Here is a 23727-nt window from a genome sequence, read left to right as displayed (position 1 = left end):
GAATGATAACATTTCGTTCTTCTTCATGGCTGCATAAAATTCCATTGTGTATAGATACCACATTTTCTTAATCCATTCGTCAGTAGTGGGGCATCTTGGCTGTTTCCATAACTTGGCTATTGTGAATAGTGCCGCAATAAACATGGGGTGCAGGTGCCTCTGGAGTAACCTGTGTCACAGTCTTTTGGGTATATCCCCAAGAGTGGTATTGCTGGATCAAATGGTAGATCAATGTTTAGCTTTTTAAGTAGCCTCCAAATTTTTTTCCAGAGTGGTTGTACTAGTTTACATTCCCACCAGTGTAAGAGGGTTCCTTTCCCCCCGCCCCACATCCTTGCCAACACCTGTTGTTGGTGGTGTTGCTGATGATGGCTATTCTAACAGGGGTGAGGTGGAATCTTAGCATGGTTTTAATTTGCATTTCCTTTATTGCTAGGGATGGTGAGCATTTTTTCATGTGGTTTTTGGCCATTTGAATTTCTTCTTTTGAGAAAGTTCTGTTTAATTCACTTGCCCATTTCTTTATTGGTTCATTAGTTTTGGGAGAACGTAGTTTTTTAAGTTCCCTATATATTCTGGTTATCAGTCTTTGTCTGATGTGTAGCTGGCAAATATTTTCTCCCTCTCTGTGGGTGTTCTCTTCAGTTTAGAGACCATTTCTTTTGTTGAGCAGAAGCTTTTTAGCCTTATGAGGTCCCATTTATCTATGCTATCTCTTAGTTGCTGTGCTGCTGGGGTTCCATTGAGAAAGTTCTTGCCTATACCTATTAATTCCGGAGTATTTCCTACTCTTTCCTGTACCAACTTTAGAGTTTGGGGTCTGATATTAAGATCCTTGATCCATTTTGAGTTAATCTTGGTATAGTGTGATATACATGGATCTAGTTTCAGTTTTTTGCAGACTGCTAACCAGTTTTCCCAGCAGTTTTTGTTGAAGAGGCTACTATTTCTCCATCGTACATTTTTAGCTCCTTTGTCAAAGACAAGTTGGTTATAGTTGTGTGGCTTCATATCTGGGTCCTCTATTCTGTTCCACTGGTCTTCGTGTCTGTTTTTGTGCCAGTACCATGCTGTTTTTATTGTTATTGCTTTGTAATATAGTTTGAAGTCAGGTATTGTGATACCTCCAGCATTGTTCTTTTGACTGAATATTGCCTTGGCTATTCGTGGCCTCTTGTGCAGAAACATCAAAATAGCTACCTTTAGAAAGTTCCCAACAGACCTTCCAGGGGTAAGAATTCCATCCTTTTCCAACCAGTGCTCAATTCTCCTGAAAGGAAAAAGGTACCAAAAGGCAGAGCTTGATCATATAACAAAATAATTCATCTTTAAATTAGTCACATAAGCCAGGTGAGCTGAGTTGCTCATCCTGGAGTCAGCCAGCCTCTTGCAGCTTGTACTTCGAGAAAGATCTTTGGAAAAACCAGAGCTTACTAATATCTGATCTTAGACAATGCAGTTACGTACAAATAACAATGATCTCTCAAGGTCATTTTCTTTTAGGTAGGTTGCCACATTCATCTCATTCAACAAGAATTCATTGAGCCTGCCTCATATGCCAAATGCTAATACTGGATGCCAAGGCTGCAGTCCTGAATTAATTTCTAAATTTTTGTTGCCCCTGGAATTTTCCACTTCTCAGAAACTTTCCAGGGTTGAGGAATGGGCATATGACTCATCTTAAACTTCTACCTTCACCTTCCAGGCCCTTTTTAGACCTTGAAAGACAGTGTTGGGAAGCATTTTGAGTACCTACTTACTCCATGCTCCGAACTTAGTTCTGGGAATAGTTTTTTCATTGGTCAGGTCCTGTTTCCAAAAACTTAAACCACTGTTCACCAGTGATTCTGAAAAGGGAATGATCTAAGCATTGGGTCACCCCTCACAGCCCTCTTCTGTCTACTTGGAAAAAGAAGTGTGTAAATAGAAGGATTTCTATGTGCTAAGGATTCTGTGTGTGCCTTTGAACTTCAGCCTGATCCTTAAGGTCATGAAGTTCGGCTTGTGAAGGACATATGGAATTTTAAAAAGCAAAGGATTATCCTAGGAAGACCATGGTAATGGCAAAGATAAGCTCCTAGTCATGTAGGTTTGGGGTATTAGCTTTTTAATATTACAGGTGGTGTGTTAGAAAATCTCCCACTCTTAAATTTAAAACTGTGAGAGACCTCTGGTGGCAGAAATAGTTATTCTTACTGCTCCTTTTATTCCGTTTCAAGATTTTGGGTACTCTGTTGCAGTTGGCTATTTGCAGGGGCTGGGAGGAGACTCTGTTGTCCTTTGGGTAGTGTCCCTCCCTCTCAGAGAACTGACCCTAGCGCTCCAGATCCAAATGCTTCCTGGAGTCTAGAATTGTTCTGAGTCTGAACCACTGCAAGTTTTCCTTCCTCTTTTCAGGGCACCTTCTAGAGCTCTGACCATTGCCTGCTGGCCCCATCTAGAACCCTGACCCCAAGTGCATCAAGTGAGCCTAACTGTCACTATGCTAAAGAAATGCACTCCCCAGACATGACATGGTATCTGACATCATGAATTTAGCCTTTGACAATAGGCAGGTGTTGTAATAATGCAAGGAGAATCTATTTGAAAGCACATCTTACTACATTGAGGTTGTTCCCTTGGAAACAGGTTAATATGTTAATCTTTTGCTCTGATCACAAGCAAGCACTAAATAGGAGGAGTTATTGCATCACATGTCCTGATAGTGACAGTCATATACAGTGGATCAACTATAATTCAGTTTCTTACTTTGGGGAAACTGAGGCCCAGAACCTGAACTAAAGTTCCTTGTTTGTTTGTTTGAGTCTGGGCCTCACTATGTTGCCCAGGATGGCCTTAAACTACAGGGCTAAAACAATCTTCCTGATTTCTTGACTCAGTCTCTGGACTAGCTGAGGCTGCAGCTGTGTGCCACTGCACCTGACATGCCCCTTGTGGGTCTTGGTTGTAGATTCAGACTAGAAGAGCCTTGCACTACCTTTTGCAAATAAGTGACCATCTCTACTCAGTTTTTCTTACTTTGATCAGCTTGAGACCCTCCCCAAACCTCTGAATTACCAGTTTAGCCCTCACAGTCACCACTGTACCAGTTAGCCCACATTTTCTGAGTCTTACTTAACTTAATTAGTCTTTAAGTCAAGATTTTAGGAAGCCAGGTGCTGTGGTTCACGCCCGTAATCCTAGCAACTCAGGAGGCAGGGATCAGGAAAATTGTGGTTCAAAGCCAGACCCACACAAATAGTTTGAGAGACCGATCTCGAAAAAACCCTTCACAAAAAAGGGCTGGTGGAGTGGCTCAAGGTGCCCTAAGATCAAAACCGAGTACTGAAAATAAAAAGATTTTAGGAAACATTTTTCTCTAATGTCCTAAGGGAATTTCTCTGAGTTGCATAGGGTATGTTAGGCATAGCAGACCAGGGCTAAAGGACATACACAGGCCAACACACTGGTGAGGGATCTATCACTTTATAACTCTTGTTTAAGGAAAGCAGCGTTCTTGTTAGGATGCAGTGGGTATCTGGCTCTTATTGATTGTGCCGAGCCCACTTTCTTCAAACAAACCTTTATTAGCCTAGAGTAATTTGTAAAATGTTTTGGCCACCAATGAACTCATGGAGTTGTTGTTGTCCTACAGAGAAATTGCTGTGCTAGTACTGATCCTGCCACGTAGGGAGGCTATGACTGAACAGGCTGGCATGTGGACCATGTTCCCTACCTATATTGGCCTAAAGCCTTGGCCCAAGAAAAATCTCCCTCCCCTGACTTACGGGGCCACTCTTCTCTGGACAGCTGCCTGGCTTGGCCAGGTTCCTGGCAGCCAAGATTCAGAGTGGCCTGGACATGTGACATTCCAAACCAACTCTACCCATTAAGAATGCTGTACCAGTCTCGGTGGCCAGCTTGGGGTAGAATTGAGCAACTTTGTTCACCAACCACAACAACATGACAATTTCCGAGTTTGAAAATAGTATCCTCTCATCTGTCACTGTGGTGAGTTCACGCTCTCCAGATGTAGCTGGCATCTCCCCGAAGTGCCTGCCAGGAGGGTTGGGCAGGAGAAGTCAAGCCCTAGGTGTTGACCTGAGGTCCCTCTGTTTCTTTTGGCTGCAGCCTTCTGTTTCTCTTTCTGAGTCAGCATTCTCAGGGTCTTAGAAGAGGGACCATGGTTCATTTCACCTGGCAGTTTTCAGATGTCTCTGAAACTGGAAAGGTGAGTTCATTAAAGAACATGGGTTTTTTTTCCATCATCCCTGCATTGCCTTACCTCCTGTGACTGGCAGAGCTGGGCCAGAGACCAAGCCCTTTTCCTGCCTCCCTCATGTAGGATGTGGTAGACATGGCAGCAGGGCACCAGCATGGAGATATGGGGCCAAGACCAGGAAGGCAAAGGTATCCTGTGAGAGAGGGCTCTATTTGGCACTGACAGTGGAATCTTAGCTTTCTAGCCAGTGCTGTCATCTCAAAGTAATGTTGAGGTTTGGAGAAATTTGACTTAAAGCCATATCACTTTTTTTTTTTCTTTTACAGTGGTCATATTTTGCAGCTCAGATACTGAATACAACTTGTGTTCCAGCCACATGAAAGGCATAGGGTGAAGGGCTTTGCCTGCTGGGAAATGCCATCAGTTGACTCTGTTAGGGCTGGTTTATCCTCAGTAAGCCAAGGACCCAGAATCAGCTGGCCCTGCAGCAAAAGGATGCACCATTGTTTGCATCTCTGAAGAATCTTGTACTGTAACAGTGGAGGGCACAAAGTCTGAGATTTCTTCCTGACCATATGCATGGCTCTCCAAAGGAAAGAGAATTCTTAATCCTTCTTTTCTTTGTGGCAACGCAAAGTCTCTAGATTTTTTGAACATTTGTTAAGAATTTGAAATATCTCAAGGATCACATTTAAGTTCCATTGGAATCAATGATACTTGCGTTCCTTCCTTAATTTCCAGCATTGACTGTCTTCCCCCAGGACTTGAGGTTTGTACTGATGACGCTCACCACCCCCAACACCCATCCATCAGCATGTTCTGAGCATCTTCTCTGTGCCTGACACCATGCTAGCATCCAGCATCCAGTCTTTGACTTTGTATGGGTTTGTTAGCTCATGGGTATTATGCTCTCTGAGCTCACTAACTCTTTTGAAAGACTTAAGTTAGCTTTTGAGCATGCTGTAATCTAGAGGGGGAGGGTGGAAGACAGAGTGAGAGAGATAAGAGACAGACAGTAAAAGTGTGGGAACTTGAGCCCACCACGCTCAGTAGCACTCCCTGTTTCCTTCTTGTTCATAGCCACATTCCTCAGTCGTCTAAAATCAGTCTTCATTTGTCACCTTCCACTCAGCTCTTAACTCAGTCCCAATTGGATTCAGCCCTCATCTCCTTGACTTTTCAGCCTCAGTGGACTCTGCTGGCCATGTCCTCCTCAAAATGTTTTCCCCTTTTCAGTTTCCTTTGTGGCATCTGCCTCTTGTAAGTCAGTCTCCCAGGGTTGGAGTTGCTCAGGGTTGGCCCTGACCCCTTCTCACCCCATCCTCTTTGGGTCTTCCTCCATGCCTAGAGTTTCAGCTGTTCCTCCTGCTGCTCATCTGCTTACAATTGCTCCTGAGCTCCCTGAAGCCACTCGAAAGCAAGTCACTCAGTCTCCATATATCCCAAGCTGAGCTCATGTTCTTCCTCCCAGCATGGCACTCTTCCCATTGTCCTTGTCTCCCCGTTTCGATCGCTCATGTAAGTCAGAAGCCCAGGAATTACCCTGTATCTTCCTCTCCCCAGCTGCTCCATCCTCTCCACAGCTAGGACTCATCTACTGACTTTTCCTACTTCTCTAAGGTTTGTCATTTCTTCATCTCTCCTCCCACAATCCTAGTCTGTCTGCTGTGCACACTGCAGTTGAGGAAACCAAAATTCTGCTCAGGTGCTGCATCTTTTAGAAGCTATGAGGGTTTTGAAATGGCTAGAACCTAGAGAAACTAGAGAAACAGTTGCAGGTGAAAAGAGTTTAGACAGACTGTCTCAGCCACGTTGTAGTTGTACAAAAAGTTATACATAGAGGTTGAATTTCTGATGACATGGAGCCTTAAAGAATCTTAAGCAAAAGTGTAGCATTGTATGGTTCACATTTTAGAAAAATGGCTGAACAGACCACAGAGAAACTAACTGATTCAGAGGCAGGAGCAGACAGAGTGGGAACTGGGCCAAGAGATAATAATGACTGGTCTCTACTGGAGAAGTGATACTACATAGTGGTTTGGAGTATAGACTCCTGACTCAAACAAATGTGGTTCAAATTCCTGCCACCGCCTGCTGTGTAATTTTGGCTAACTTACTTGGCCTCTCTGTGCCTCATTTTCTATATCTACAAAATTAAGATAATAATTATATCCATTGGACTACTGGGGAGGACAATGGTAGTGTGTATAAAGTACCTAGAGCAAAGCCTGGTTGTGTTAGACAGCTTTCCACCACTGTGACAAAATACCTGAGAAAGTCAACTTAAGAGAAGGAAAGGTTTATTTTGGCTCACAGTTTCAGGAGTTTCAGTCCCTGTTCACTTGGCTATGTTGTTTTGGAGAGGCAGCACATCAGTAGGGTGAGTGTAATGGAGCATAGCTACTCACCTCCTGGCAGATGGGAAGCAGAGAGAGGGGGAGAGGAAGGAGGGAAGGAGCTGGGTCCCAACAGCCCCTTCAAAGGCACATCCCCAGTGACCTCTCTTCCTTTCACTAGGCCACACCTCCTAAGTTTCCACAACCTCCCAATAGTGCCACCCTGGTTACCAAGCCTTCAACAGGTGGACTGTTTGGGGGTATTCCATATCCAAACTGTAGCAGGAGTCGATTATAATTATTATACAAAATGTTGTTAGATGAAGAGATTTTAGTGGCTTGATGTCAAAGTAGAATCTGAGTTCCTTTGAGGTAGTAAACATCAAAGTTAACTGTACATGTCTCTTTTGCACATTTGCAAAGAATTCCCAAATCCTATAAGTTATCAGATGTTACCCCATGTTTACTGGTTAGGGTACTGGACTCCTGCCCAGAGCCACAGGCAGTTGGGTAAGATTGCCTAGCAGCTCCATTCAGCAAGCACTCCCTAGCCGAGCAGCCCCAGAGGCTTCAGGGGAGAGTGGCAGGCAAGGGCAGCATGGAGCAGGGGATACTCCCCAGTGCTAGTGAGCCTGAGGTAGGTTTAAACCAGGCACTCCCTTGTGGGAGGAACTGCTCTGAGCTGGCAGGTTCTCCATTTGGCGCAGTAATATTGTGTTTACAGGCTCAGAAAACATGTGGTGAGAACTGAACTTTGCCAGGGAACTTCAGTCCTACCCCTGGAGGTTTATCTAGTTGCTGCTGAGACCCTGGTGAGAGAGCTGGGAATATGTACCATGCATTTCAGAAATCCCTGTGCTTTATTCTTTCTGGAACTAAGGCCCATGTCAGGGAAAGGTAAAATAGAGGGTTGGCACATGCCCACAGGGACCAGACATCCTGAGAACACCAGGCAGCTCAGGCCAGGCAGGGACACTTGAGGACACTAGAGGGTCTGTTATGTAACTCCAGCCTGCTTGTCAACAGAGAACCAGGAATAGCTGGTCTCAGGAGGGATTTCCCCTTCCTGTTCAAAGTCCCCTTGGAAGTGTGGCTGTGTGTGTCTGACCACAGAAAGTCAGCCCATCTCTGGCTCTCAAGCTCTGGTGAGGACTGCATGCAAGCTGGTGTCAGAATGCTCAGGATGTCTGTGTGGCTAGGCCCTGCTGTGTCTCCCTCCCACAGGTGCATAGTGAAGAGCTGTGGGTCCTGGCTCAATGATTGCAGGGCCCTGGAACCACACAGACACTGTGACTTGAAGCACATAAAGCTGTGGTATTGGTTTCCTCTCATGACAATTGTTGGATAGTTCCAGAAATTTAGCCCAAGGTTTCACCCAGATATATCTAGAACACATGTGAGACTTGGGTGACGGGAAGTGACCCCAGATGGGCCAAGGCCTCCAACACATACCCCTTCTGTGTCTTTAACCACTTCCTGTTTACATGGCTCCCTGTTCTGAGACGAAGGGAGGAGTATGGAGCAGGCAGAGTACCATGGCAGAGAGAGATGCTGCTGCAGAGTGTGAGAGAAGGGTGTGTGGGAGAGGAAGGGGCTCCTTAGGGCTGGGCTGTAAGGAGAGAGAAGCACCCATGGAAGAGGAGGCAGTGAGTGTGTATGCTTGGGGAAAGGAGGAGACAGAATCGGGAGAAGGTGAAGTGCCCTTCCTGCTAAGGAGGGGAGCCACCTCTTCCCTCTTCAGCCCGCCTCTAGCCAGAATGGCCCTCCAGAGGGGATGGAAGCCCATGCTGAGGAAAGCCACAGTGCATTACAGAGCTAGATGGGAACTGTCTTGAACCAGCTGTGGAGAGATGGTTTATACTCCAAGGGTCTGGCATCTGCCTTGTTGTGACCCCTTTGCTTCTGAGCTAAGGATGGGAAGAACAGAACTACTCTCAGTTCTGCCCTTGCCAAGATAGCTCCTTTCTTCCTCTAGGCCCACTGCCCTTCAGCCAGTTTTCTGTGGTCACCAGGGCTACCTCAGGCCTCTGCAGACCTACTTGGCCTCAAACGTAGGGGTGAGGTAGAATGGTGGCTTCCTTCCTGGACCTGCTTGTCCTGAGACTGGTTGTCCCTGAGAGCATGGGTTGGGGGCTGGGGGAGCTGGGGGTTTATCCCTGTACCATCACCAGTGCCTCCTAACTCTTCAACAATGCCTTCAGCCCTTAGTCTTCTATCCCTTTGATTCCCTTCCCACTGTGAAGTAGTGTCATTCCATTGTTGCTGTCACTTACCTCCTGGTGACCCCTGCGTTACTCAGAGCCCTCTATACTTGCCTCATCCCCTCCCTCTGTCAAGAGCCTCACTGTTGTAGATACCCTGCATGTCTCTGTGGACAGTGTTCTCTTGAGTTCCTTGAGTGCTTGGTTCCAGTAACATTCACAGCGATTCTAGCTCCCATTTCTAGGGTGGGACCCAGAGATGATGTTAGGACTTTACTTACAAAAGCACCAGTATTTTTGAGGACATTGCCACAAACAAAGGATTATATCTTCATTGGCAGGAAAGGAAATGGACCATCAGAGAGGTTTAGGGACTTCCCCAAGGTCACATATTGAATGGGGGCGGAAGATTTGAACTTGACTCCAGCCTGAGCCACTTAGCTTCCAATGAACGGATCACCATGTTACACCAAGTTCCTCTACTCTGGGCACATAGTCCTCCAGCATCTCACTGAGGTACAGCCTCGCCGTCAACTCATCTCCTCTCCTGCTAACCTCTGCTCCAATCTTTTCAGAGCTTGCCATTCGCTTCAGCCCTCCATCTCTCCCTGAACTTTCTTCTGAATCTTTCTCTTTCATCTGAAGAATGGTTTAATATATCCCACCTGCAAAATCCCCATTCTCCTTCGTCCCCATCCCCTCCTGTCCCAGATTGCCTCTGGGTGATGCCTACTCCTACTGTTGACTCTGGCTCACTTCATGAGGACAGACTGGACTCTGTCCTCATTCTCTACCAGCACTCCTCTCCAGTCCATGGCAAAACTTGTAACCACTGCCCTTGACCGCCACAAAGAACTGATGTTAGGTTTCCTCACTGCCCTTGACCTCCACAAAGTACCAATGCTAAGTTTCCTCTCACTGACTCCTTTGACTTCCAGGCCACTCTTTCCCCTTCTCCAGCCTAGACCGCCCTCTGAATAGCCAGCATTCTGTCGTAGGAAAGGAGGCAAGGCAGCTTGGTTCACAGCCCACACAAGCACTGTTTTGCTGATGGAGAGCTGTTGAAGTCTGTAGAGCTGAAATTTTGTATAAATAGGCACATTTACAACGTCCTGTCCATTTAGCTTTCAATCATTCTAACAAAGGTAGGACTAATAACTTGCACATGTAGCAGTTCACAGCACACACAGTACTTTAGCAGGCCTTTCAGTATTCTTGTCGGTGTGTGATGAAAATACTTTCATGTCTGTATGATATTAAATGAGCATCATTAAATTCAACTCACTTTGCCCAGGATGCATTATCAGTTAGCTTGGCTTTGATGAGGAGTCCTTGCTTAGGTGCTTTGGGCATTTGTCAGTCCCCATGATTGATGATTGATGGGTTCTTGATCCTCAGAACAGGATCAAATGACCCTGGTTGTTTTGATATATGTGTTCCTACTAAGGCATTAGGAGAGGTCAGGGTTGAGCAGAAGATGTGGGCAATCTCATTGTGCAGACTGAGTCCTGACTACAGGATCTGAAATATGTGGATAGGACACAAGTAACCAGACACTTTCTAAAGGAGACTTGGGGGCTTCAAACCAAGATGGCACATAGTTAACTGTGTGCTAGCTGCCACCAGTTGGTACAGTCTACTTGGGGTACTGTGTTAAGGACTATGAAACTCGGCCCAGCCTCCTTGGAAAGGAAGATTATTAGTAGACAATAGTGTCAGCCATGAGTATAAAGGAGGAGGACATGGTATGTGCACATCTTTGCCATAGCTGCTTTAAGATTTTTTTGGGAAATTTTCATAATAATTTGGGGGGGTGTCCCAAAAGTGAACCATTTTAATTTATGTTCTTTCTTTCTTTTTGTGGTATTGGGGTTTGAACTCAGGACTTCATCCTTTTTGGCAGGTGCTCTACCACTTGAGCCACACCCCAAGCCCTAACACAGGTTCTTGACCAGTGTGGTTCCTGGGGCCGGAGAGTGAAGGAGTTTTGTAGATTGGATCCATTTCATCTGTGAAAACTTCCTGTGAGGGGTTACCACTGCCCAAACTGGTGTTGGTCACACACTGGCAGAAAGAGTACAATCCTCAATCCCAGGCACAAGTGCATGACCTTGTGTAGCCTACTTCCCCTACTCCACCATCATGTAGACCTTGGGCAGCAGGGTGTTGCACTGTCCGGTGATACCCGTGTCACATGTCAGCTCCTGCTCAGCACAAGCTGCATTCTTCATTCTCTTCCTGACCTTCCTGGCATTCATCCCCTCCCAGAGGCCTTGCCATGTGCCTCAGTACTGCCTGTGAAATGTGCTGTGACTTAGAGTCACTTGGATAAGTGGAGAGGTTGTCCTGCTCAGGAGGTCTGGGAAGCATGGCCACTCCAGATGGTCTCCCTGTCCCCTGCAGGTCATGGGCAGTACAGAGCACAGAGTCAGGAAGTCAGGTGGCCAGTGAAGAGGCTCTCTGGAGTTAGGTCCTAACCTCTATTGTGGTCACAGTCACTTGATGTCACAGGGAGGTTCTGGGATCCAATGCCAGGATAACTGATTCAGATATGGAGGTAAAATGCAAGGCCTTCCACCTCCAGCCACTCCCCAGCCTGGCCTTGGGTGTGTGCTCAGTAAATGCAGACTCTTGGTTTTATTGATGATACCATCCTAAGCAAAATGGCATTAGGAAGATACGTTGGAAAAATAATACAAAATAGATTTTTAAAAAATTAAGACATTTAGCTGTGCCTGGTGATACATGTCTATAATCCCAGCACTGGGGTAAGAAGTTAAGGCAGGAAGATCACAAGTTTGAGGCTAGCCTGGGCTGTATGGTGAGACTGTTTGAAAAAAAAAAAAAAAAAAGAGGGATTTGTAGTACTGCACTCCACCTTAGATAGTTCTGCAAATTGAGAATCCATTGTCAGGTCTCTGGTCCCTGGGAAGATGGCAGCATCTTGCTTTTCACCATCCAATTACACTCACACTCCAACAAGCACAACACTCTTTTACATACACAGTCCTCCAAGCTGTGATGCCCCTGCCCTGGACACTGGCAGAACCTCAAGGTTATGCCCCTTCTCCAGGGAGACCTGGCCTACCCCCAATAGGTTCTCATGATGTCGGGGTCTGCTCTGGGAGGCAGCAGAGCCTGGAGTTCAGTCCATGGACCTCGGGTCTGATTCTACTGCAGCTGGCTGTATGACATTCAACAAACCACTTCATCTTGCTGTGTCTGTTTCATCCCTCAAAAGATGAGGATAAGAATAAGAATGCTCACCTTACAGTCACTGTGACAACAAATTTAAAGCACAACATGCAATGCCTGATGTGAGTACACAGAGCACTAGTCATGGCTGTGGCTACTCCCAACCCACCCGCAGCCCTCCACTCCCGCTGCTGGGGTGGTGGAGTCCCAGAGCCAGAAGTCAGCACTTCCCTAGGACTGAGGGAGGACAGCTGTGCTAGTTTTTGGTTGTGCCTGTAACAAATTACCACACAGTCAGTGACTTCGAGCAACATGGATTTGTTCTCATCTAGCCCCAGGGGTCAGAAGTTTGAATTCATTTTCCCTGGACTGAAGTCGAGGTGTCTGCAGGCTGTGCTCCCTTCTGCAGACTCTGGAGAAAATGCGCTCCTTATTTTTCCAGCTTCTAGGGCTGCATTCCTTGCGTTCCTTGGCTCACAGCCTTGTCCTCCATCTTCAAGGCCAGCACAGAGCCTCTTGCTTCTTTTGCCCCACAGCCACCGTTTGTAGTCACACCCACTTCTCTCCCTTTTCTAAGACACTTGTAACTGCTTTTAGGCCCCACCTGGACCAGGGGGCACCTGTTTATCTAAAAATCCTTACCAAAATCTCTGCAGTTCTTCCTTGGAACATTCACAGGTGATAGAGATTAGGATGTGAATATATTTGGAGAGCATTATTTATACAACTGAGTCAGGAAGCTTTTGTGTCATGACTTAATCAAGTTCTAGACCAACTTAGAGCAATAGCCCAAGACCTGGCAAGCTCTGAGGGCAAAGTTAGTGTTTCAATCTTTGTAGGATCCCCAAAGTGGGTGCAAGATGGGCCCTGGGAGGTATGTGTTTGTGTATGTATTTAGGCCCTGATGTGCCCTATGTGTCCTTTTAGGCCATGGTGAGTGTCACTGTGGAGAATGCAAGTGCCACCCAGGTTACATCGGGGACAACTGTAACTGCTCAACAGACATCAGCACATGTCGGGCCAAGGATGGGCAGATCTGCAGTGACCGTGGGCATTGCATCTGTGGGCAGTGTCAGTGTACAGAGCCCGGAGCCTTTGGGGAGACCTGTGAGAAGTGCCCAACCTGCCCAGATGCTTGCAGCACCAAGAGGTAAGGGCTACCTGTTGCTCTCACTCCAGGCCTGTCTGCCAGCCAGGCAGCACTAAGGCCCACCAGGCTCCATTCCCCACTGCCAACCTCCCACCTACCCTACCTTGCTTCAGAGCAAAACGCTAACGTCATTAAAGTGCTGGCTTCGAACTTCTGAGTGTGAGCGGGGAGGGTTGTAAGAAACCTAAACACAGAACACAAAAAGACGAGTAGTAGTCTATTCTAAGCAACTTTAGAAATTATAGGATTATTGAACTAAATGAAGTTAACCCGGTGGGCTGGGGCTGCAGCTCAGTGGCCTTGCATGCACAAGGTCCTGGGTGGCTGGTACCAGACATGCTGTCTTCTCAGAGCCCTGAGTGTGCTGTTGTGTGTTTTCAAATGGGAATGTGGCATGCATCATTTTCCAAATTAATTTGACCCTCCCATTCACATCTCCTTAACAGTGTTTCATAGAACACCAGTATAGGAACTGCTGCTTTAAACAAAACGTAGTCAGAAAGCAAATGGGATAGAAAGGCACCTGACCTAGATAAGGCATGCCCGAAGCAAGCACAGTGGCATTCAGATTTTCTGCTCCATTTGTGCTGATAATGGAGCCCAGCTCTGCACTCCCCCTGAATGCAGAGATAATTGTCACTGGCCCATCTGGGAGTCTCTGTGCTGACCACCCCCAGCTTTGCTCTTCACACCACAAAAAAACAAGGGAAAGCGAGTGGCAGGAGTCAAGTCATGGTATGGCCTGGAACTAAAGAGTGTCATTGGCTCTTACAACTTGCTGGAGAAACAGCTGTGTCATCACAGGCACTGAGGAGCCCGGCGGGTGTGAGGGAAGCCAGGCACAGATGACAGAGCCCAGTAACAGTACGGGCTGCATTACTCTTTGGCTGGGGAGCACAGTGTGCGATTCTCTTTCAGCAGATTTCCCCTCCAAATGTCTGGCCCAGGCTGATAATGAAATGAGTTCATGCTCCCCAAGCTGGCAGTGGCTGCTTTTCTGTCCGTGCTCAGGAATGTTCTGTGCGGCAGAACCCTCAATTGGCCATGTGCCACAGATAATCCAGGCATGGATAATTGAAGCTGGCTGCTGATGGAGAGACACGATAGACAAGACCAGGTTTTATTTTATTTAGTTGGAGGAGATTGGGGAGAAAAAAGGGGAAAGAAGACAGATCTCTTGGGACCTGCTAAGAGTGGAGAAACAATGAGGTCCAAATAGAAACAGCCCTGTGAGGAGGAGATCGTGGCCCTAGAGCCAGAGGCTGAATAGCTTTGCCCATGTGAGCCAGAATTACAGCTATTGTCAGCAAGCTCTGCCCAAAGGAGCTTCCCTCCCCACCCCCACCTCCCACCAGCAGAATCTGCGGGGCACTTGAGGTTCAGGGGGAGTGGGGCCCAGCTATAAAAGAAGCTGAAGCCTAGGTCTGTCTCCCCATGGAGCCCCAGGGCAAGGCAGGATTGGCTTCAGGCAGTTAAGAGCCCACAGGGGAAAACAACTCTGCTTTAAATGTTCGCAGCATTTATTTCCTAGAAGACACAGACCTGATCATTTATGATCCATTATCCAATACTCAAGGAGCAAGGACAGCACAGAGATAAGGAGCATCACTAGTCCTTATCTGTCTTCCGGCCACACTGACCCTCTGTCTCTATTACAGTGTAGTTGAAGCTTTTTTTAAAAAACAAAAAAAGTCCTTTTGACAATGAATTATCAGGCCACTTTTTACTTGCTGCCTTGCTGAGAGTCACCAAGTTTTTAATGTCCTACGTCCTTTTTTTCCTGAGGTCTCAGAGCAACCAATTTCCATTTTCTACAACTAACCAAAAATACCCTTCACTTTGGGTGAGAGCGCATGCTTGGTCCCAGCTGATTTCAGTTAATAGGCTCTGAGCAAAGTCTCTCTCAGTGACTTGGCTTTTTATTTTTTTTAAAAAGGAAGGACTTACTTAATTCATGACTATAGTGCATTCTAAGTTTCGACCAGTACTTGGAGCGTACAAGTTAGACTGGCATTTCCTGGAAGTGGCCTGGAGCTGGATAATGTAGCAGGCATCAGATGGAGCTCAGTGGATTCCAGCCTGCCTGGAAGCTGCCGTCCTTTTGCTGTGTGTTTATCCAGGAGGCTAGCAGAGGGGCCAGCAGGGTCAGCATGAATGACTAGTGCTAGAGCTATCAGTCTCTGGCCCCGAGCCACACTTAGCTGCCTGTCCTCTGAGGTTCAGACTGTTAGAGGAAATGTAAGCCTTACCAACTCACTTTTTTTTTTTGGTGTGCTGGGGTTTGAACTCAGGGCTTTGTGCTTGCTAGGCAGGCACTTTACTACCTGAACCACACCTACAGCCTCCTTACCAGTTCATTTCTAACTCCAGAATGTTTCCATGAAGTTCACCACGCAGAGCGGGATTTTGTGGCCAATTCTGGGATAGTTGAATTCCTAAGCATATCAGCAGCCTCTTAAGAAAGTTTTGTCCTCTTTCTCTTCATGTCTACTCACTCACCCAATCCTTTTTAATGGCCAGAAAGTGGAGGAGAGGCTTGTCTAGGAGGCAGGACACCTGGGTACAGGACTACTCTGCCAGTGATTTCTCTTGGGCCTCATTGTTCTTTCTTTCTTTTAATTTTATTTTCTCATTTTTACATTTACTTACATGTGTATACATTATTTGGGGCCTCACTTTTCTCTTCTGAAAAGCAAAGGTCTCCTACTCAGTGATCTCCAAGCTCCTTCCTGTTCTGATATTCCACTTCACAGCTCCAGTCCCAGCAACATTTTAGTAACTGGCCTCTTGATCCCCAGGAACTAAAAAAACAGATAATGAAGATCACACATTGTGTGTACACATCCCTCTACATCTTGCCAGACAGCTTTCCAGACACACAGTCCTTTTAGTCCCCACAGGCCTGTGGAGTAGGGCAGCTACTGAGGTTCTGCGAGATTCTGCACTCTGGGGCCTGGGCACAGCCCAGTGACCCTGCCAACACACCACATTCTGGAACACTAACCCAGCTTCCTAGGGTTCTATGCTAGGATTCAAGCCCTTGTGACCACCAAGCACCACTGCATCACAGTCCTGAGAGTCACCCATCAGCTGGGCTGTTTGGCCTGACCCCCTCTTCCCTGGAGTGTACTTCTCCCCATTCTGTGTGTGCTCAGCACCACCCCTTGTCCACCCCAGGAGGCAAGAAAACCCCTCACCCCCACAACAAGCTTTACGGTTTTTAGCCGAAGCCTAGCTTCGCCCTCATCTCCAGGAGTCTTGCTTTCCTTGATATGACCTCTGATGGAGAGAGAATGTCTGGAACTGGGTTTGACAATGTCAGGTGCAATAACTACTTAACTGAGCTTGTAATTAAGCTTCTTCACATGCTATCTGATTTAAGCTGTCAGCCTGAGGTGGCTGACAGCTTTCTAGAGAAGGCCCCTGTTAAAAAATTCACCAAACTCTTGTGTAGACCAATTACCAGGTTAGTGGCCAGCAGAGCCCTTGGAGAACCTGGCAGGTGAGCTCTGGGAGGGAGATGGGGGCTAGAGTCCAACATACTCCAGGACAGTGGTTCTCAGCCCTAGTGCACCAGAATCACCAGGAGGCCCCTCCTCAGAGGCTCAGCTCTGTGGGTGTGGTTGGGCCCAGGCGTTGGGGTTCACCTCCCCCATTACAAAACCCCCTGGAGAAACTGTTCGGGAGGCTGTAAAGTCCCTCCCGGAGGGACTCGTGTGGGGATTGTGGAATTGGGGCAGCACAGGAGTATCAAGTACTGGCCCCAGGAGTGTGAGGGTCCCTCTAGGGACCAGGGATAATTTTTATCCCCCAGAAACCTCTTGCTTGGAGCCAGATCCTCAGCCAGATGTTGGATGTAGCAGAGTGTAGGTGGACTTGGTTTGGTTCCTGGTGTCAGAATTTGAAAGACCTATGACATGTATACCAGATGTGCCTGTAAATTCACACATAGCCTCTGAGAATCCTGGGGCTTCCCAATGACAGCAGCAAGAAGGCAGAGCAGAAAGTCCCTGAGGCTAGACATAGGGAGACGGAGCACCTAAACCTTCAGGGACCTACCTACACTATTGGGAGCTCAGTTATGTGTATGGGATATTTTGTGGCATATAACAGCCATGTTTATTTCCTCTTTTCCAAAGAGAATGTGTCGAGTGCTTGCTGCTTCACTCAGGGAAACCTGACAACCAGACCTGTCACCACCTGTGCAAGGACGAGGTGATCACGTGGGTGGACACCATTGGTGAGCATCCAGAGCTGCCTTTGGCAGCCAGCCCTGTGGACTGTGGCAGATACCTCAGGGTCTCCTCCTCCCTAGGGAACAGTGTGGATTTAGCCTCAAGTTAGGAAGCACAGCCTAGGCTCTCTGGCTGGGACTCTGGGATGGGTCCCTCAGACAGTGCTGGCAGGAGTGTAAAGTGATGCACGTGCTCTGGAAATCAGTTTGGCAACTTCCCCAAAAGGTACACATAGAGTCACTGCACAGTCCTGCAAATCCATTCCAGGTATATGCCCAAAATGTCTACACCTTGGTCATAATAGGTGTCGGTCAACTGATAAACAGTAGACACTGGCATAGCATACATGGAATGTTATTGAACTATTAAAAAGAGTGAAGTGCTGACACATGTGACATGTATGAGTCTCCAAAACATTGCCCTAAGTGAAAGAAGTCAGACAGAAAAGAACATAAGTTATGTGATCCTTTTGTTATAAGATGTCGCTGAGGCGGGGGAGGGGTGGGGGGGAGGGGTGGGGGCAGGGAAACAGGAGAGTGGTTGTACAACACTGTGAATTTACTAAACTGACTCTGCATTTTAAAGTTGTGGGGGGAAAAAATCTGTACATGGAAAGGGAATGTGCATCCAAGGGTGCCCTTGCTGGCAGGCATGGCCTCTGCCTTGACCTCCAGCTTCTGCACCTCCTGGCCTTGGCTCTTGTCTGTCTTGGACCTCACTCACCTCTTTTATAGACTTCCGGTTCACTCCTCCATGGTTTTGACTGCTTGACTACGTCATGGGTCTGGAGTAGGTTGAGTTCTATATTTATCCCTCATGTACTCAATGAGCACTAGTATGTGCCAAGCCCTGTGTGATTCCCTGGGGAGACTGTGAGGACTCACCACAGTCCCTCACATGCCATCTTCCTGCCTCTGTTCTCTCTTGCTACCTAGGGCCTGGCTTACAACAAGTTTTATCTGCAGACCTGGGCCAGTTTCCTCGCTAATGAGACACATGTGGTCAGGAAAGAGGAGAGGCTGCTTTCCTGTGTCCCACAAACTGATTCTTTTGGTCTGTGCACAGCTGCTTCCCAATCCAGCCCTCTGAGGGGACTCAGCAGAGAAAGTACATGCCTAACTCATCATTTACCCTTTTCCTTCCTTCTAGGCTTTAAAAAATACCCACTCACCTAGCTTGATGATGGAGCTAAGAGAAAAAGTCTAGGCCTTCATGTTTGCTAACTGCATCTTAATCTTCCTCACTTTAATCTGCCTCCAGATTAAAACTCCTTTGATCAACCAGGTTAAAAAGGAAACTGACCTGCCATTGCCACCTGGCTTCCTTTTTGTTTGCATCCCTCTTCACCCTTTTCTTCTGGTTCCCATCCCTCCTCTACATCAGTCTTAAAACTCTCTTCCAGGGATGAGTGAAACAGTGACTGGACAGGGGACAGTGACAATGTTCCCTCAGGTCAAAGGCAGTGTGGGGGCAGGGTAGGGCTGAGGCTGCTAAGGAAGGGGCTTGCTAGCATCCAGGAGAGGGGCCTATGTGCAGAACTGGGTCAGAGAATGTCCTGATGGTCATCACCAACTCACTTAATCTCAGTGTGCACCAGCCTGTCACCCACATGTCCTTCTTACCCCAAGCTTCTTACATCTCAGGGAAGAGCTGCCTCTGTAGCCTCCTCTCAGCCCTGAGTGGACTGAACTATTTCTCAAGTATGGACTGTCACTTAGATGTCGGTGGGGATAGGGGTGGGTCAGGGTGGTCTTTTATTTCTTTAATTTCCACCCAATTCTATCCACTCATTCCTATCCCCAACCATTAAAGGCTTCTTTTATTTCATGTTGCCCCCAACAAACACTTCAGAGGGTTGAAGATCTCTGATGTGGTCCATGTGTCCCCAAAGCAATAGTCTTAGCTCTGGGCCTGCAATCTTGATGTGAGAAACCTGAGCTCATTTTATAAGTTTGTGTTTTTGTTTTTGTTTTGGCAGTACTGGGGCGAAACTCAGGGCCTCTCCCTTGCTAGGCAGCGCTTTTACCACTTGAGCCACTCCACCAGCTCTTTAAGCCTCTCTGCCTCCCACCCTTCTCTGAGGTGCTCGGCTCCTGCCTCAACCATCAGCAGCTCTGGTGTTGTCCAGAGACGTTCAGAATATTTCTTCTTGCTTTTCTTCTAGTCAAAGATGACCAGGAGGCTGTGCTTTGCTTCTACAAAACTGCCAAGGATTGTGTCATGATGTTCACCTATGCGGAGCTGCCCAATGGGAGGTCCAACCTGACAGTCCTCAGGGAGCCAGGTGAGAGGGAGCCCCAAGGGGCACAGCCCAGCCCTAGTTCCGGTTTTCACCATTCTCTGCTCACCATCCTTTTCAAATCCCAGAGAGGAAGGATACAATTCAATTCCTTGTGAAGATCAGGCTCTAAGGCCACCCCTGCTCAACACACACACACATACTCACTCACTCACTCTCTCTCTCTCTCTCTCTCTCTCTCTCTCTCTCTCTCTCTCTCTCTCTCTCTCTCTCTCTCGGACTTAGAAGACAGATGGTCATATGGCTGGGGCCCATTGATGAGGCAATGGCTAAGGCCTGGCTAGGGCAATGGAACTGTCGGAGGACAGGGCCTAAGCCTCGGGGTGTGTGTTGGAGGAAACAGAACTTGGCTTGCAAGATCCTGGAAGGGGCTTGGAAGGTGGAGTCCCTGTGCTCTGCAGGAAGAGTACAGGGTGGCTGAACCTGCAGAGCTGGGGCATTGCTTCAGTTGGGAGCATCCAGGAACACACAGCTTCGCTGGCTGCTGCTGCTTCCCAGGGCAGGTTCCAAGGAAGTCAGATGGAGTGCTGGGTGCAGCATACTGCCTGTTGCCGTGCTCCATGTCCCCAGCCTTTGAGGAAGCTAAACTTTCCTCTGAACTCTGACAATTCTGCCTGTGTTCTCACCCAGGGACTAACAGCCTTTGCCTTGGAGTAATTGAAATGTCTAGATCAGATCTTTTTGGAGGCAGGGAGAGAGCAGAAAAAGATTTGCTATCTCCAATTTACAGCATTGCAGCCTCTGATTCCAAAGGGAACTGTGCCGTTTGTGCGGGGGCCCCAACGCTTGCCTGGAGCAGTATGGCTTTGTCTGTAAGGCTGTCTTTGCGCTTTTCTCTGAAAATGAGCACATTTGTTCCAAGGGACTCCACATTAAGGGCAGAGAAATGTTGGCTGGTCTCCAGCCCAGCCCTTTCACAAGTGGTTCATGCTAACTCCTATCTTCCCCATCTGTCCCAGAAGCCATCAACATGAAAGCTGAGCCATGGTCCAGCATCCTGCACTGGAGCCAGCCAGGCTGGGGCAAGGAGACATCCTTCAGGGGAAGCACAGCCATTCACCAGGGCTCTCATCTAGACTTTGCTATCCTTTGGCTACGTGACCTTAGAGCAGTCACCATTCCTCTTCTACTGCCTGCACATTGGGGAAGTCTACACCTACCTGCCCCTCCAGTCTCACAAAGACAATGTGGGGATCTAAGAGAAAAACAGAGGGGAAGGTGTCTGGGAGAGGTGACCTTTCATCTTAGATGTGCTTGAGGCAGGGCAGTGGGTGGGGGGATGTGCAGGATGCTCGTGGCTTTGCCCACCATGCCTCTCGGTCCCCTCCAGAGTGTGGAGCCGCCCCCAATGCCATGACCATCCTGCTGGCTGTGGTTGGCAGCATCCTGCTGATTGGAATTGCACTCCTGGCCATCTGGAAGCTGCTTGTCACCATCCATGACCGCAGAGAATTTGCAAAGTTCCAGAGTGAACGCTCTAGGGCCCGCTACGAAATGGTGAGTCAGAGGGCCATGGGCAGAGAAGAGACTTTAGCCCAGAGGCATGGTTGAGTTCAATGGTGTGTTAGTGATGAAGACTGATGATATTTTGGGCATTAAATCATCTGGGGATGGTGATGCACACCTATAATCTCAGCTACTTGGGAGGCTGAGACAGGAGAATCACAAATTCGAGGCCAGCCTGGGCAACTTAGCAAGACCCTATGTCAAAATAAAATTTTAAAAATGGAATGGGGAGCTGGGTGTGGTGGTGTACACTTATAATCCTGTAATAAGTGAGACTTGTCTCAAAAAGGGGGGGGGCAGTGAATATAGCTCAGCAAGCCTGAGGCCCTAGGTTTAATCCCCAGAATTACAAAAAATAAAAATAAAAATAATGAACACCTGCAAGGCTGTGCTCAGTGTTGGACAGCAAGAATTGTACAGCCCCAGAGCACATGGATCCCTGCACCAGGCCCAGATTGGAATTGCCATGGGGCAGAGGTGCCACACACAGGATCAGTGGGAAGAGTCTGTCTGGACAAGCTCGGAGAAAACAGGCCAGCAGCTCAAGTTCTCACAGTCTGTTACAGTATTCATGGGAGCAAGCCTTGTCTCCTCAGGCAGACTGTAGGTTCATGAAGGCCTGAGTACAGAGTAAGCACCTATGGAATCCCAGTCAGTGTCCATTAAAGTTGCAAGGGACTTCAGAGACCTTCTGAACCAACCCTCATTTCAGAAATGAATAAAAACTCAGAGCAAGGAATCTCCCAGGGACACAGAGCAAGTCAGAGGCAGAACTAGTCCTGGCCCAGACAGTGGCTCTGCTTGCCACCTTCCCAGTGGCTGACTGGGGATGGGCATTAGACCTGAGCCTGTTGGCTTGGGCACCAGAACTAACACATGTCCTCTCACCTCTGTGCCCTCAGGCTTCCAACCCCCTCTACAGAAAGCCCATCTCCACACACACCGTGGATTTCACCTTTAACAAGTTCAACAAATCCTACAATGGCACAGTGGACTGATGGCTTCTGCTTCAGTAGCACTGGAGGGGGCTAAGAACAAAGTCATGAAATGCCTTGGACAGCTCTATTGATTATGGCTCCCTAGATAGGCAAGTACTGAGAAGCCCTCCTGGTGAACTTGGATGAGGAGCCTGCTGCCCAGACCGGAGTACCTAGCCATGCCACCTGGCTGCGGGGGCCAGAGCCACGTGAGGCTGCCTCTCTCCAAGCCTGGGAAAAGCAAGGGGACCTTGGTGCGCTTGGCTCTCCCTACCACCTCCAGCTTGTTGGTTCTGAACTGCTGAGAGCAGGGCTGCCTCCTCCTTCTGGCCTGACCAGACAGAAGGCTATTGAGAAGGGTCAGAGTGTGTAAAACCCACGTGCAGCCTGGCTTTTTCACGTTGATCATTTTTATATAAAATAAAAAGGTCCTGCATTTATGGTGTAGCTCTGATTACTGAGAATTGTCCGCCTGGTGTCTGTGCCTTGCATGTGGGTGTTGGTGATGGGACTGTTGAGGTGCCTGTTGAAGGGTCACACTTTGCAAATGTCAGGTTTTTTTTCTGTCCTGTCCATGTTCATTCAGTACTTTTGTAATGAAAAGGAAAGAGATTGTGTGGAATTGAAAGTAAAGATTGAAACCAAATTCATTTGTGTTGGCCTCATTCTCTCAGATGTGTGTTCCTTTCTGAGTGGTCTTGAGTGATCCCCAGTGGGGATGGATATGGTCACGTGCCTCCTCAAGGATGGGACAGGTCCCTGTGCAATACATCAGACCAGGATTCAATCTAATCTAACAGTGCTCTCTGAGACGCTCCAGTCAGAGTGGCCTGAGATAGCACTGGCCAGCTTCGCTTAGATGGAGTGTAGGTAGAAACACTGCAAACAACCAGTTGTCCTCTCACCCCACTTCTGAGGTGCCAAGACCAGAAATAGACTGTGCAGATGAGGGAAAGTCACTTCTTACATGTTAGCCTCAATAGTGTTCTCCTGGTTAGCCTGGCCCAAAAGACCAAAAATCGTATGTTCTCCCTCATATGTGGACATTAGATCAAGGGCAAACCACAACAAGGGGATTGGACTATGAGCACATGATAAAAGCGAGAGCACACAAGGGAGGGGTGAGGATAGGTAAGACACCTAAAAAACTAGCTAGCATTTGTTGCCCTTAACGCAGAGAAACTAAAGCAGATACCTTAAAAGCAACTGAGGCCAATAGGAAAAGGGGACCAGGTACTAGAGAAAAGGTTAGATCAAAAAGAATTAACCTAGAAGGTAACACCCACGCACAGGAAATCAATGTGAGTCAATGCCCTGTATAGCTATCCTTATCTCAACCAGCAAAACCCCTTGTTCCTTCCTATTATTGCTTATACTCTCTCTACAACAAAATTAGAGATAAGGGCAAAATAGTTTCTGCTGGGTATTGAGGGGGGGGGAGCGGGAGGGGGTGGAGTGGGTGGTAAGGGAGGGGGTGGGGGCAGGGGGGAGAAATGACCCAAGCCTTGTATGCACATATGAATAATAAAAGAAAAATGAAAAAAAAAAATAGTGTTCTCCCACCAAACTCCTGTATCCCACCCAGGCCCTTGAGCTCCCATGTGAGAGATGGAGGAGAGCTCAAGGT

The 23727-nt window shown here is 47.7% G+C and overlaps 1 protein-coding gene across 2 annotated transcripts in view; it reads left to right on the top strand.

The window, feature by feature from the left end:
• Itgb5 (integrin subunit beta 5) overlaps positions 1–22746 on the top strand; it is a 135124-nt gene extending 112378 nt beyond the window's left edge. The window contains exons 11-15 of one of the 2 annotated variants that reach the window (XM_074073340.1): positions 12861–13083; positions 17223–17323; positions 19483–19602; positions 20948–21114; positions 22026–22746. In XM_074073340.1, the coding sequence (XP_073929441.1) occupies positions 12861–13083; positions 17223–17323; positions 19483–19602; positions 20948–21114; positions 22026–22121 (707 nt within the window). In that variant the 3' untranslated portion in view covers positions 22122–22746. Of the gene's footprint in view, positions 1–12860; positions 13084–17222; positions 17324–19482; positions 19603–20576; positions 20891–20947; positions 21115–22025 lie in introns of those variants that run through there. The other variant, XM_074073339.1, reaches the window with a different exon arrangement.
• Positions 22747–23727: the final 981 nt, after the last annotated feature.

Source organism: Castor canadensis, chromosome 5, assembly GCF_047511655.1.
Source record: "Castor canadensis chromosome 5, mCasCan1.hap1v2, whole genome shotgun sequence".
Classification (NCBI taxonomy): domain Eukaryota; kingdom Metazoa; phylum Chordata; class Mammalia; order Rodentia; family Castoridae; genus Castor; species Castor canadensis.
This window is presented reverse-complemented; position numbering and strand designations above follow the sequence as displayed.